This window comes from Microcaecilia unicolor, chromosome 1 (assembly GCF_901765095.1).
Source record: "Microcaecilia unicolor chromosome 1, aMicUni1.1, whole genome shotgun sequence".
NCBI lineage: Eukaryota > Metazoa > Chordata > Amphibia > Gymnophiona > Siphonopidae > Microcaecilia > Microcaecilia unicolor.
This window is the reverse complement of record NC_044031.1, coordinates 732990782-733003765: the sequence shown is the minus strand read 5'-3', so window position 1 is coordinate 733003765 and position 12984 is coordinate 732990782. Positions and strand designations below refer to the sequence as shown.

General features: G+C 46.3%; 1 protein-coding gene across 2 annotated transcripts in view; it reads right to left on the bottom strand.

The window, feature by feature from the left end:
- Positions 1-12984, bottom strand: part of FES (FES proto-oncogene, tyrosine kinase) — a 172552-nt gene that overhangs the window by 126558 nt on the left and 33010 nt on the right. The window contains exon 2 of one of the 2 annotated variants that reach the window (XM_030189652.1): positions 9151-9410. In XM_030189652.1, coding sequence (XP_030045512.1) covers positions 9151-9375 — 225 coding nt within the window. In that variant the 5' untranslated portion in view covers positions 9376-9410. Of the gene's footprint in view, positions 1-9150; positions 9534-12984 lie in introns of those variants that run through there. The other variant, XM_030189653.1, reaches the window with a different exon arrangement.

The window sequence follows — 12984 nt, the reverse complement described above, 5'->3', positions numbered from 1 at the left end:
AAAAAATTAAAAAACATTTTTTTCCAGCCTCTACGCCAGCCTTAAATGTCATACCCAGCTCCATCACAGCAGTATGCAGTTTTTAGTGGGTGCAGTGCACTTCAGGTAGGCGGACCCAGGCCCATACCCCCCCCCCCTACCTGTTACAATTGTGGTGGTACATGTGAGCCCTCCAAAAGCCACTGTACCCACATGTAGGTGCCCCCCTTCATCCCTAAGGGCTATGGTAGTGGTGTGCAGTTGTGGGGAGTGGGTTTTGGGGGGCTCAGCACCCAAGGTAAGGGAGCTATGCACCTGGGAGCAATTTATGAAGTCCACGGCAGTGCCCCCTAGGGTGCCCGGTTGGTGTCCTGGCATGTCAGGGGACCAGTGCACTACGAATACTGGCTCCTCCCACGACCAAATGGCTTGGATTTGATCGTTTTTGAGATGGTCGTCCTCGTTTCCATTATCGCTGAAAACCGAGGTCGCCCATCTCTAAGGTCGAGCTAAATGTTGAGATTTGGGCGTCCCCGACTGCATTATCGAAATGAAAGATGGATGCCCATCTTGTTTCGATAATACGGGATGCCCCGCCCCTTTGCGGGGACGTCCTCAGAGATGGGCACCCTTAGAGATGGTCATCCTCATTCGAAAATGCCCCTCCATGCCATACTTTGTATTGTTATTTGAATACTTTTACTGCTGTAATTGCCTATTACTTATGTTTGATTTATTCTTACTGCCTTGAGTGAATTCTTTCAAAAAGGCAGTAAATAAATCCTAATTAATAAATAAAAGAAAAGTCCATAAGCCATTAATGAGATGGACTTGGTAAAATCCACTGTTTACTTCTAGGATAAGGCACATAAAATCTGTTTTACTCTTTTGGGATCTTGCCAGGTACTTGTGACTTGGATTGGCCACTGATGGAAACAAGATACCAGGCTTGATGGACCTACGGTCTCTCCCAGTACGGCAACACTTATGTTCTTATGTAAAAGAATGTTCAATAAACCCAGGAACTTAATAAAGCACATTCAGATACATCATGACTGCAGGAGATCATAACAACACAGTACCATAGTAAATGATGGCAGATAAAGACCATATGATCCAGCCAGTCTTCAAAGTTGTACCACCTGTTCTGTGCAGGTTACACCCCTCTATGCTCTGTTTAAGGTGTGAAGGTAATTCAAGTTTTGCTTTGATTCCCCTCCTCTTGAATTCTGTCACTGTTTTTGTCCCCATCACCTCCACTGGGAGGATATTCCAGACATCCACCACCCTTTCTGCTAAAAAGTATTTCCTGATGTTACTCTAGCACCCTGCAACCTCGGTTCATGTCTTCTTGTTCTACGTCTTCTCTGACTCTGTAAAAGATCTGGTTGTATATTAATACCTTTCTAATTCTTTTCCCTTCCCTCCTACTTCTTCATTTACATCTGTTAGGAGGCATTTGGAGGTCAACGTAATAAAGTGAACTAGGCTTTGTGCAGAGCTTCACTCAGCCTTTGCACACAATTTTGTACGCTACTGTTGGCATCCTAAGTTAAAATCAGTTTTGGGCATGAGGAAACAGTGTGCACAAACTTGCTCAGACGTTGGTGCCCAGCTCATTTCCACCCTATGGTAATGAAGCTATCCATTGGTTCTCAACCCAGTGGGCACACCCAGCCAGTTGGATTTTCAGGATATCCACAATGAATATACATGAGGTGGATTCACATAGAAAGGAGGCAGTGAAAACCCAGCTGGCCGGGTGCATCCCAGGGACCGGGTTGGAAGCCACTGAAATTATTCAACACAGATTCAGAGAAATGCACGGAGGACCAAAGTTGGGGTTGTGCAATTCAGTGTGTGAATGTTAACTGTCTGAAGTGGAGTTGACCATTGTAAATATGTTTATGTCCCTGTATCTTTTTCAAATGTAAAAAAAATGGTGCAAGAGTGAGGTGCTGTCACACTGTACCCTGTATGGCAGTGCTTCTCAACCCCAGTCCTTGAGGCACACCTAGTCCCATCAGGTTTTCAGGATATCCACAAAGGATATGCATGAGATAGATTTACATACCAAGGAGGCAGTGCATGCAAATCTATCTCATTCATATTCATTGTGGATATCCTGAAAACCTGACTGGACTAGGTGTGCCTCAAGGACTGGGTTTCGTTTATCGTTTAATAATTTGATATACCACCTCTTTTGAGCACGAGTTGAGGCGGTTTACATACAATTGAGAAGCATGCTGTATGGTTTTCCTATTTAGGTTTCGGACAATGTCTTGCAATCTTTATAGTTCTTGTTTCTGTTTGTTGCAATACGTGGTGTTGATGTTTTTACTTTACTTTGCTACTCATTTACTGATTCAAAAACATAACAATAATAAAAGACCAGAAGGCTGAGTGCAGGGTTTTCTAATGCTGAGTCTTCAAAACAAGGTCTGATGAGGAATAAAAAGTTAGATTGTTTTTTTTTTTTTTTTTGTGGTCAACACTGGACAGTATTTCGTGCCTGTTTCTTCTCTTTACTGCAAGCATACAGGACCTGAAACTTTTCTCTGAAGAGGATGGGTTACAAAAGAAGTAAAGAGCTGAGGGGGAGGCGGTGTGCTAGAACAAAGCGTGGGACAAATATTTAGTATTGCAAAACTCATACTGATATTCAGTTGCATGTGCATAAATATTGATATTGTAATATTGTATGCAGAAAATAGCATTCCAGCACATACAGTCTGTGCCAGAGCCGGTGGTGGGAGGCGGGGCTGGTGGTTGGGAGGTGGGGATAGTGCTGGGCAGACTTATACGGTCTGAGCCAGAGCCAGTGGTGGGAGGCGGGACTGGTGGTTGGGAGGCAGGGATAGTGCTGGGCAGACTTATACGGTCTGTGCCAGAGCTGGTGGTTGGGAGGCGGGGCTGGTGGTTGGGAGGTGGGGATAGTGCTGGGCAGACTTATACGGTCTGTGCCAGAGCTGGTGGTTGGGAGGCGGGGCTGGTGGTTGGGAGGCGGGGATAGTGCTGGGCAGACTTACAGTATACGGTCTGTGCCCTGAAGAGCACAGGTACAAATCAAAGTAGGGTATAAACAGAAAGCAGCAAATATGAGTTATCTTGTTGGGCAGACTGGATGGACCGTGCAGATCTTTTTCTGCCATCATCTACTATGTTACTATGTTATGTTATGTTACACAGATACAATACACACGCAACTCCAGGTGCGAACACAAATTGTGTGTACAAAGTATAGCCGCCTCTCGCACAGACCCGAGTGCGCTTGCTTCTGTTGTGCTCTCCCATGTTAGCGCACTGCTGAATTGTATACTATTTGCTTACCGCACCAGGTGCATATATTTTTTTTTTACACTTGTGTTAGAAAACTGTGCGCTGAACGCTGAACTTTAGTGCATAGCTCCGATACATAAAGGGGCATCTTTGATATGACGCCTAAGTTCCGACTTTGGACGTTTAGCACAAAATCTGAATAGGAAAGAAGGTCATTTTAAAAAAAGAAAAACGTTTATCTTTTGTTTTTCAAAACTATTTTGAACAAGGTTTAGTGCTTTGGACTTTTTTTTTGATGGGGGGGGGGGGGGGTCTATTTTTGAAAAAAAAAAAAAAAACAACCATGAAAGTGCAAAACAGAGAAAAGCAAGCCATTGGGATGTAAGAGGAGCCAGCATTTTTAGCAGGACTGGTCCCCCAGACATCTCAGGAGAGCAATGGGGAACCCAAGGGGTGCACCTCATAAAAACGCTCCCAGGTACACATCTCACCTTGCTCCCTTATCTTGTCCCCTGAGCCCTCCAAAACCCACTGTCCCTCACTGTCCTCAGGGGTCAGTGCTAGGACTGCTGCTTTTTAATATATTTATAAATGATTTAGAGATGGGAGTAACCAGCGAGGTAATTAAATTTGCTGATGACACAAAGTTATTCAAAGTCGTTAACTCGCGACAGAATTGTGAAAAATTACGGAAGGACCTTGCGAGACTGGGAGGCTAGATGGCAGATGACGTTTAATGTGAGCAAGTGCAAGGTGATGCATGTGGGAAAAAAGAATCCCAATTATAGCTACGTCATTTAAGGTTCCACATTAGGAGTTACAGACCAAGAAAGGGATCTGGGTGTCGTTGTTGATAATACACTGAAACCTTCTGCTCAGTGTGCTGCTGCGGCTAGGAAAGCGAATAGAATGTTGGGTATTATTAGGAAAGGTATGGAGAACAGATGTGAGGATGTTATAATGCCGCTGTATCCATGGTGCGACTGCACCTCGAGTATTGTGTTCAATTCTGGTCGCTGCATCTCAAGAAAGATATAGTAGAACTGGAAAAGGTGAAACGAAGGGCGATAAAAATGATAGCGGGGATGGAACAACTTCCCTATGAAGAAAGACTAAGGAGGCTAGGGCTTTTTAGCTTGGAGAAGAGACGGCTGAGGGGAGACATGATAGAGGTATATAAAATAATGAGTGGAGTGGAACAGGTGGATGTGAAGCGTCTGTTCACACTTTCCAAAAATACTAGGACTAGGGGGCATGCGATGAAACTACAGTGTAGTAAATTTAAAACAAATGGGAGAAAATGTTTCTTCACCCAACGCATAATTAAACTCTGGAATTTGTTGCCGGAGAACGTAGTGAAGGCGGTTAGCTTGGCAGAGTTTAAAAAGGGGTTGGACGGTTTCCTAAAGGACAAGTCCATAGACCGCTACTAAATGGACTTGGGAAAAATCCACAATTTCGGGAACAACTTGTATAAAATGTTTGTACGTTTGGGTAGCTTGCCAGGTGCCCTTGACCTGGATTGGCCGCTGTCGGGGACAGGATGCTGGGCTCGATGTACCTTTGGTCTTTTCCCAGTATTGCATTACTTACGTACTTATATAGTGTACACCACTCCAATAGCTCTTATGAGTGAAGGGAGCACCTGTATGTGGGTACAATAGGGTTTTGGTGACTTTGGGAGGGGTCATAGTTTCCACCACAAGTGTGAGAGGTAGAGGGAGATAGGGACCCGAGTCCCCCACTCAATAGTGCACTGCATCGACCACTACACTACTCCAGGGACCTAGATACTGCTCTAAAAGACCTGGCTATAACATCTGAGGCTGGTAAGACATATTTTTATTCACATTTTGGGGGGTGGGAGGGGGGTCAGTGACCACCGAGAGGGGTATTGGGCGGGTCATCCCTGATTCCCTCCAGTGGTCATCTAGTCATTTAGGGCACCTTTTTGTGCCTTATTCGTTATAAAGACAGGTCTAGCTCAAAATGTCTTAGTTTAGTTTTGTTCCATTATGGCTGAAAAACATCTAAGTCTTAGGAATTATTATTATTATTAGCATTTGTATAGCGCTACCAGACGCACGCAGCGCTGAACATCTGATACAAAGAGACAGTCCCTGCTCAAAAGAGCTTATAATCTAAATAATACAGACAAGACAGTTACAGATGAGGGAAGTAATGGGAGCTAAAAAGGAATGGCCAAATCCAACCCTTGACACGCCCTCTTGAGATTTAGACACACTGCGGACGAACAGCAGAGAAAAACATCTGAACAGGTTTCAAAAATATTGATTTGGACATTTTTGTGAGAAAAACGTCCAAATGCTGCTTTATGCCACTTTTTAGACATTTTTCTCTTTTGAAAATGAGCCCCATGGTTTCCTGCATTTGCCTCTTACCCCTCTGTTTACTAAGCTGCATTAGCAGCTGCCATGCGGCGATGCCGACGCAGCCCTTTCAAAGCGAATGGGCTGTTTCGGCGCGGCTTAGTAAACAGGGAAGTTGGTTTGTTAGTGCATCTTTAACATTTTTTGCAAACAAAACCAATTTAACACCTATCAACCTATGAATTTAACTTGCAGAAACTCAATTCAAATTAAACAACTTAATTGAATCATCAAGAAACACAGAAAGATCAACACGCACATACCTAAATCTCCACTACCCAAGCTGCAAAGGACTCAAATACAAATCAACCTATGCATCCAGCTTCTCCTACATAAGCACGCGACTATGGAACGCATTACTAAATGCCGTGAAAACAATGCATGACCCAACAAACTTCCGGAAATCATTAAAAACTAACTTGTTCAAAAAGGCATACCCTAATGATCCAATTTAAACGCCTGAACCCTGCAACACAACGAAACTAATACTCGAACTGGACAAAACTTAACTCTTCCTCCTTGATGTCACTCATGTACTTTAACACAATACCACTCTGTATTTGTCATACCGGAATTGGCGATTGCCATCACGGTACTATGTAAGCCATATTGAGCCTGCAAATAGGTGGGAAAATGTGGGATACAAATGCAACAAATAAATAAAATAAACAAATTTGAACATGTTATACATTTCCGATAGCCCTTAAAATTATTTTATATTAATACAAATGTGTAAAACAAACCAAGAAAAATCTAAAAATTGGGAAAAACCTCAAATGAACCAAAACTAAATAAATATCTGTGTGTGTGTTCATTCTTGGTGTGTGCTAATCGAGGCATAACTTAAAATTAACAGCATTTTTCAATTTGAACCAAAGAGCTCTCTGTAATTTTCTTTGCTTTTGAATGTATTTTCCAACCATGAATTGCTATCAGTGAATTCTTTTGTAGATTATGTATAAGGAAGCTAAAAATAATTTACAAGACGCGGGTGGAGCTATGAACAGGTTCACTGTCCTGTGACCGTGATCAGTTTCTCTGTGAAGGGAGATAAGAGGCAGGAACGCAGATAGTCAAGGTTGCATTACACAACAGGCTCTTGTGTCATGAATTCTGACCATCCTGTTGTCAAGGTTTTTAAAATAATATATGCAAAGCAAGAATACATCATTTGCATGCAGATTGATAAGAACAGTGTTGCATTTTCTATTCAACACTTTTTTAAGCTCTTAAAAATGCTCTTAGAATAAAGCTACTGGGTGCCCATCGTACTTCTGAAAATATTAGTACTTCAAAGCAGTGATAAGTGGCATGCCCATATTTGCCTCCTAGCTCTTCAGTGGAGTGGAGAAGCCTAAGGGAACTGGTTTGAGTCCCACTGCATCTCCTCCTGATCCTGGGCAAGTCACTTAACCCACCATTGCCCCAGGCACAACACTTAGGCCCAGAAGCACTAAACGTTTTTCATCGTTAAATGAGCCCTTAAGGAAGAATTTCCTATCCTTTCCACGCACTAAAGCCTATTTTCCGACGACAGTAGCAGCTAACGAAAACTGAATGCAGATGAGCAATTCTTCTACAAATCCCATTGAAATGACATGCACTAACCTTTTCCGATTCGTGTAACGAAGGAGAACACCGTGAAATCTAACGAGAGTCTGTACCTCTCGTTAGGGCTGTCTGTCTGCTAGAAGTTTACAAAATCCATTAAAAAAAAATAACTGGGGGGGGGGGGGGGGGGGGGGAACGCGTCAGGGGCGTCCTTTATTGACGCCCCAGGTTGCCGCTGCTCCCCTCTCCCTCAGCACCAAAAAAGAAAAAAAAAAAAAAAGGATTGGGAGGGGGCAAGAGCGCTCGTCATGAGCGTCCTATATGGACGCCTTGCCCCCCCCCCCCCCCCGCATGAAAAATCTCCAATTTTAGCAGCCCCGGGCTGGCCCTCCTCCCTTCCTGTGTATTCTCCCACACTAGCTCCGCCTCCTGCCATGCTCCGGTCCCGTGCCCCGCCCCCCCTTTGGTCGTGGCTGCCGCTCCCCCCTCCAACGACCCCCCCCTTTGCCTTACCGGCCCGTGCAGCGCCTGTCACCTCTGCTGCACGGGCAAGAACAGCTAATCGGCGATTCAGAAGGCCTCCTCAGATGTCCCTTCTTTCTTCCTGGGCCCGCCCTCCTCTGACGTAGGTAAACTACGGGACCGGAGCATGGCAGGAGGCGGAGCTAGTGTGGGAGAATACACAGGAAGGAAGGAGGGCTGGCCCGGGGCTGGGGCTGCTAAAATTGGAGTTTTTTCATGCGGGGGGGGGGGGGGGGCAAGGCGTCCATACAGGACGCTGACGAGCGCCTTTGCCCCCTCACGAAACACACGTGTTTGTGGGGGTTTTTTTTGTTTGTTTTGACAGCTGGGCCTTTGTGGCATGCGCAGAGCAGCCAGCATAATGCTTGGCTGCTCTGCGCATGCTTTAGGCGCTGATTAACGAGGGGTTTAACGATGCTGTGATACATCCTACTTTGCAATACCGCTCCGAACATTTCTGGAGTGTTTTTGTAGTGCATTCCTCGTTTTTTAAAAATCGTTAAGCACTTTTACGTTTCTTATTTTTTAACGTTTGGTTGATGCATCTGGCCCTTAGATTGTAAGCCCACTAGGACAGAGAAAGTACCTGTGCACAATCAATGTAAACTCCTTTGGTTGTACACAGAAAAGTGCTCTGTCAAATCCATGTCCCTTTACCCTTCAGCCACAAAGCACAGTTTTGAGCTTGGCAGAACCTCCTAGCACTAGACTTTGGACTTTTTGATAATGTTTCGAGATAGCCACATTAAATACACATAAGATAGATTTGCACAGAATGAAGGTAGTGCATATAAACGTATCTCAAAATCCACATTCTTCAGCCTCCACCATAAGTGAACTAACCACAAACCTCAGCGGTGCCCCTAACTGATTACACTTTATATCAGCAAGACTTACTCACTCACCCACCTCCTCATCAGCTCATCTTAGAAATATTTTTTAAAATTTTTTAGAAAAACCTTTATATTTTTTTCAAAAACTCTACATCGATTTTATGTAATTTTATGCAATTTAAAATTCCAATACTAATCTTAATCAGCCAGGTGGTTTCTGTCCGACATAAGATTGTATTTTGCTTTTCAGCTGTATCAAGGCATTCCCCCTGCTTAGAACGACACTAGCATTTTTCAAACCGCATTACTCCCAGCTCCAAAAAACATGTACCGAAGAGGACGTGGGTGCGCAAACCTTGCTGATATAAGTGTAATCAGTAAGGGGCACTGCTGAGGTTCGTTGTTAGTTCACTTATGGTGGAGTGTGGATTTTGTTGTACAGAACTTCCATATTGGTGTCTCAAAAACTGGTGTAAATGTATCTCATGCAAATATTCATTGTGGCTATCCTAAAAACCTGACTGGCTGGGCGTCTCCCGAGGTCTGCGTTGAGAACCACCGTCTTATGCTGATGCTTTGGTGGAAGATCTCCTTACCTGACTGAGCTGGCTGGAATACTCTGCCAGTTTCGGCTGTCCTGACACATCCTGCTTCTCTGCCTGAGCGAACATCTGGTGCAGCAGCAGGGAGTACTCCTTGTCACTTTTTGCTCTCTGTACCAGCCACTTTTTCATCACCTCCATCAGACGCAGTTCCGTGTCCTGCAGTCGGAGCAATGTCTCATGTCCCTGGGGACAGAAGAACTCTGTCCCGAATCCCATGGCTTGACCCAAAGAATGATCTTCTCAGCCTACAGCTAGAATCAAAAGACGAAAGCACTGTAAAGTCAAACCTAGGCTGGTATTACAAATTAATTATTCATAGGCTTTTTTCCAGAATCGGCCTTATGTTATGGAAGCTCTATAAGACAGACAGGGCAGTGGTAGGAACAAAGCTGAGAGGCTGGGTAAAAGACAAGGGAAGAGCTAGTTTTAGTGTGTATATGCTCATCTTATTCAAAAAGAAAGAAACCAGAGAGGAAGGCTACTGAGCAGACTGGATGAGTCAACTGGCCCTTATTTACCATAAACAGGGCTGTCCCTTATTTACCATATAACAGGGCTGTCTCTTATTTACCATATAACAGGGCTGTCCCTTATCACTAGTCAGAGCACTGAGCAGAGTGGATGGATTAACCTCTGGAATGCATTACCAGATGATGTGGTAACAGCGGTTAGCGTATCTAGGTTTAAAAGAAGGTTTGGACAAGTTGTGGAGGAAAGCGAATGATACATACCTGTAGCAGGTGTTCTCCGAGGACAGCAGGCTGATTGTTCTCACGACTGGGTTGACGTCCATGGCAGCCCCCACCAACCGGAACAAAACTTCGCGGGCGGTCCCGCACGCAGGGCACGCCCACCGCGCATGCGTGGCCATTTTCCCGCCTGTGAGCGACCGTTCCCGCTCAGTTGAATGACAAGCAACGGAATGAATAAAACACAACTCCAAAGGGGAGGAGGGAGGGTAGGTGAGAACAATCAGCCTGCTGTCCTCGGAGAACACCTGCTACAGGTATGTATCATTCACTTTCTCCGAGGACAAGCAGGCTGCTTGTTCTCACGACTGAGGTATCCCTAGCTCTCAGGCTCACTCAAAACAAGAACCCAGGTCAATTTAACCTCGCAACGGCGAGGGCATAACAGAAATTGACCTACGAAGAACAACTGAGAGTGCAGCCTGAACAGAACAAATCGGGTCCTGGAGGGTGGAGTTGGATTCAAACCCCAAACAGATTCTGCAGCACCGACTGCCCGAACCGACTGTCGCGTCGGGTATCCTGCTGGAGGCAGTAATGTGATGTGAATGTGTGGACAGATGACCACGTCGCAGCCTTACAAATCTCTTCAACAGTGGCTGACTTCAAGTGGGCCACTGACGCTGCCATGGCTCTAACACTATGAGCCGTGACATGACCCTCAAGAGCCAGCCCAGCCTGGGCGTAAGTGAAGGAAATGCAATCTGCTAGCCAATTGGAGATGGTGCATTTCCCGACAGCGACCCCTTTCCTATTGGGGTAGAAAGAAATAAACAATTGGGCGGACTGTCTGTGGGGCTGTGTCCGCTCCAGATAGAAGGCCAACGCTCGCTTGCAGTCCAATGTGTGCAACTGACGTTCAGCAGGGCGGGTATTGGTCTGGGAAAGAATGTTGGCAAGACAATTGACTGGTTAAGATGGAACTCCGACACCACCTTTGGCAGGAACTTAGGGCGAGTGCGGAGTACTACTCTGTTATGATGAAATTTGGTATAAGGAGCATGAGCTACCAGGGCTTGCAGCTCACTGACTCTACGAGCTGAAGTAACTGCCACCAAGAAAATGACCTTCCAGGTCAAGTACTTCAGATGGCAGGAATTCAGCGGCTCAAAAGGAGGTTTCATCATCTGGGTGAGGATGACGTTGAGATCCCGTGACACTGCAGGAGGCTTGACAGGGGGCCTTGACAAAAGCAAGCCTCTCATGAATCGAACGACTAAAGGCTCTCCAGAGATGGCTTTACCCTCTACACGATGAAGTTAAGCACTAATCGCACTAAGGTGATTCCTTACTGAGTTGGTCTTGAGGCCAGACTCTGATAAGTGCAGAAGGTATTCAAGCAGGTTCTGTGCAGGACAAGAACGAAGTTCTAGAGCCTTGCTCTCACACCAAACGACAAACCTCCTCCACTTAAAAAAGTAACTCTTTTTAGTGGAATCCTTTCTAGAGGCAAGCAAGACGCGGGAGACACCCTCAGACAGACCCAACGAAGCGAAGTCTACACCCTCAACATCCAGGCCGTGAGAGCCAGAGACTGAAGGTTGGGGTGCAGAAGCGCTCCGTCGTTCTGCGAAATGAGAGTCGGAAAACACTCCAATCTCCACGGTTCTTCGGTGGACAACTCCAGAAGTAGAGGGAACCAGATCTGACGGGGTCAAAAAGGCGCTATCAGAATCATGGTGCCGTGGTCTTGCTTGAGCTTCAGTAAGGTCTTCCCCACCAAAGGTATGGGAGGATAAGCATACAGGAGGCTGGTCCCCCAATGGAGGAGAAAGGCATCCGACGCCAGCCTGCCATGTGCCTGTAGTCTGGAACAGAACAGAGGCAGCTTGTGGTTGGTCTGAGAGGCGAAAAGGTCCACCGAGGGAGTGCCCCACTCTCGGAAGATCTTGCATACCACTCTGGAATGGAGCGACCACTCGTGCGGTTGCATGACTCTGCTCAGTCTGTCGGCCAGACTGTTGTTTACGCCCTCCCAGGTATGTGGCTTGGAGAAGCATGCCGAACTGGCAAGCCCAATGCCACATCCCAACGGCTTCCTGACACAGGGGGCGAGATCCAGTGCCCCCCTGCTTGTTGATGTAATACATTGCAATCTGATTGTCTGTCCGAATTTGGATGATTTGGTAGGACAGCCGATCTCTGAAGGCCTTCAGCGCGTTCCAGACCGCTCGGAGCTCCAGGAGGTTGATCTGAAGATCTTGTTCCTGAAGGGACCACAGACCCTGGGTGTGGAGTCCATCGACATGAGCTCCCCACCCCAGGCGAGATGCATCCGTCGTCAGCACTTTCGTGGGCTGTGGAATTTGGAATGGACGTCCCAGGGTCAAATTGGTCCGAATGGTCCACCAGTGCAGCGAATTGCAGCAACTGATAGACAGACGGATGACATCCTCTAGATTCCTGGTAGCTTGACACCACTGGGAAGCTAGGGTCCATTGAGCAGGTCTCATGTGAAGGCGAGCCATGGGAGTCACATGAACAGTGGAGGCCATATGACCCAGGAGTCTCAACATCTGCCGAGCTGTGACCTGCTGAGACGCTCTGGTCTGAGAGGCAAGGGATAGAAGGTTCTGCGCCCTTGCTTCGGGAAGGAAGGCCTGAGCCGTCTGAGAATTCAGCAGCGCTCCTATGAATTCCAGAGATTGGACTGGCTGGAGATGGGACTTCGGGTAATTTATCACAAACCCCAGCAGCTCCAGAAGGTGGATAGTACACTGCATGGACCGAAGAGCTCCTGCCTCTAAGGTGCTCTTGACCAGCCAATCGTCGAGATACGGGAACACATGCACTCCCAGCTTGCGTAGATACGCCGCAACCACCACGAGACACTTCGTGAACACCCGTGGTGCAGAGGTGAGCCCAAAGGGCAGCACACAATACTGAAAGTGCCGTGTCCCCAGAGGGAATCTGAGATACTGTCTGTGAGCTGGCAGTATCGGGATGTGAGTGTAAGCGTCCTTTAAATCCAGGGAACATAGCCAATCGTCTTTCTGAATCATTGGTAGAAGGGTGCCCAAGGAAAGCATCCTGAACTTCTCTTTGACCAGATATCTGTTCAGGCCTCTCAGGTCTA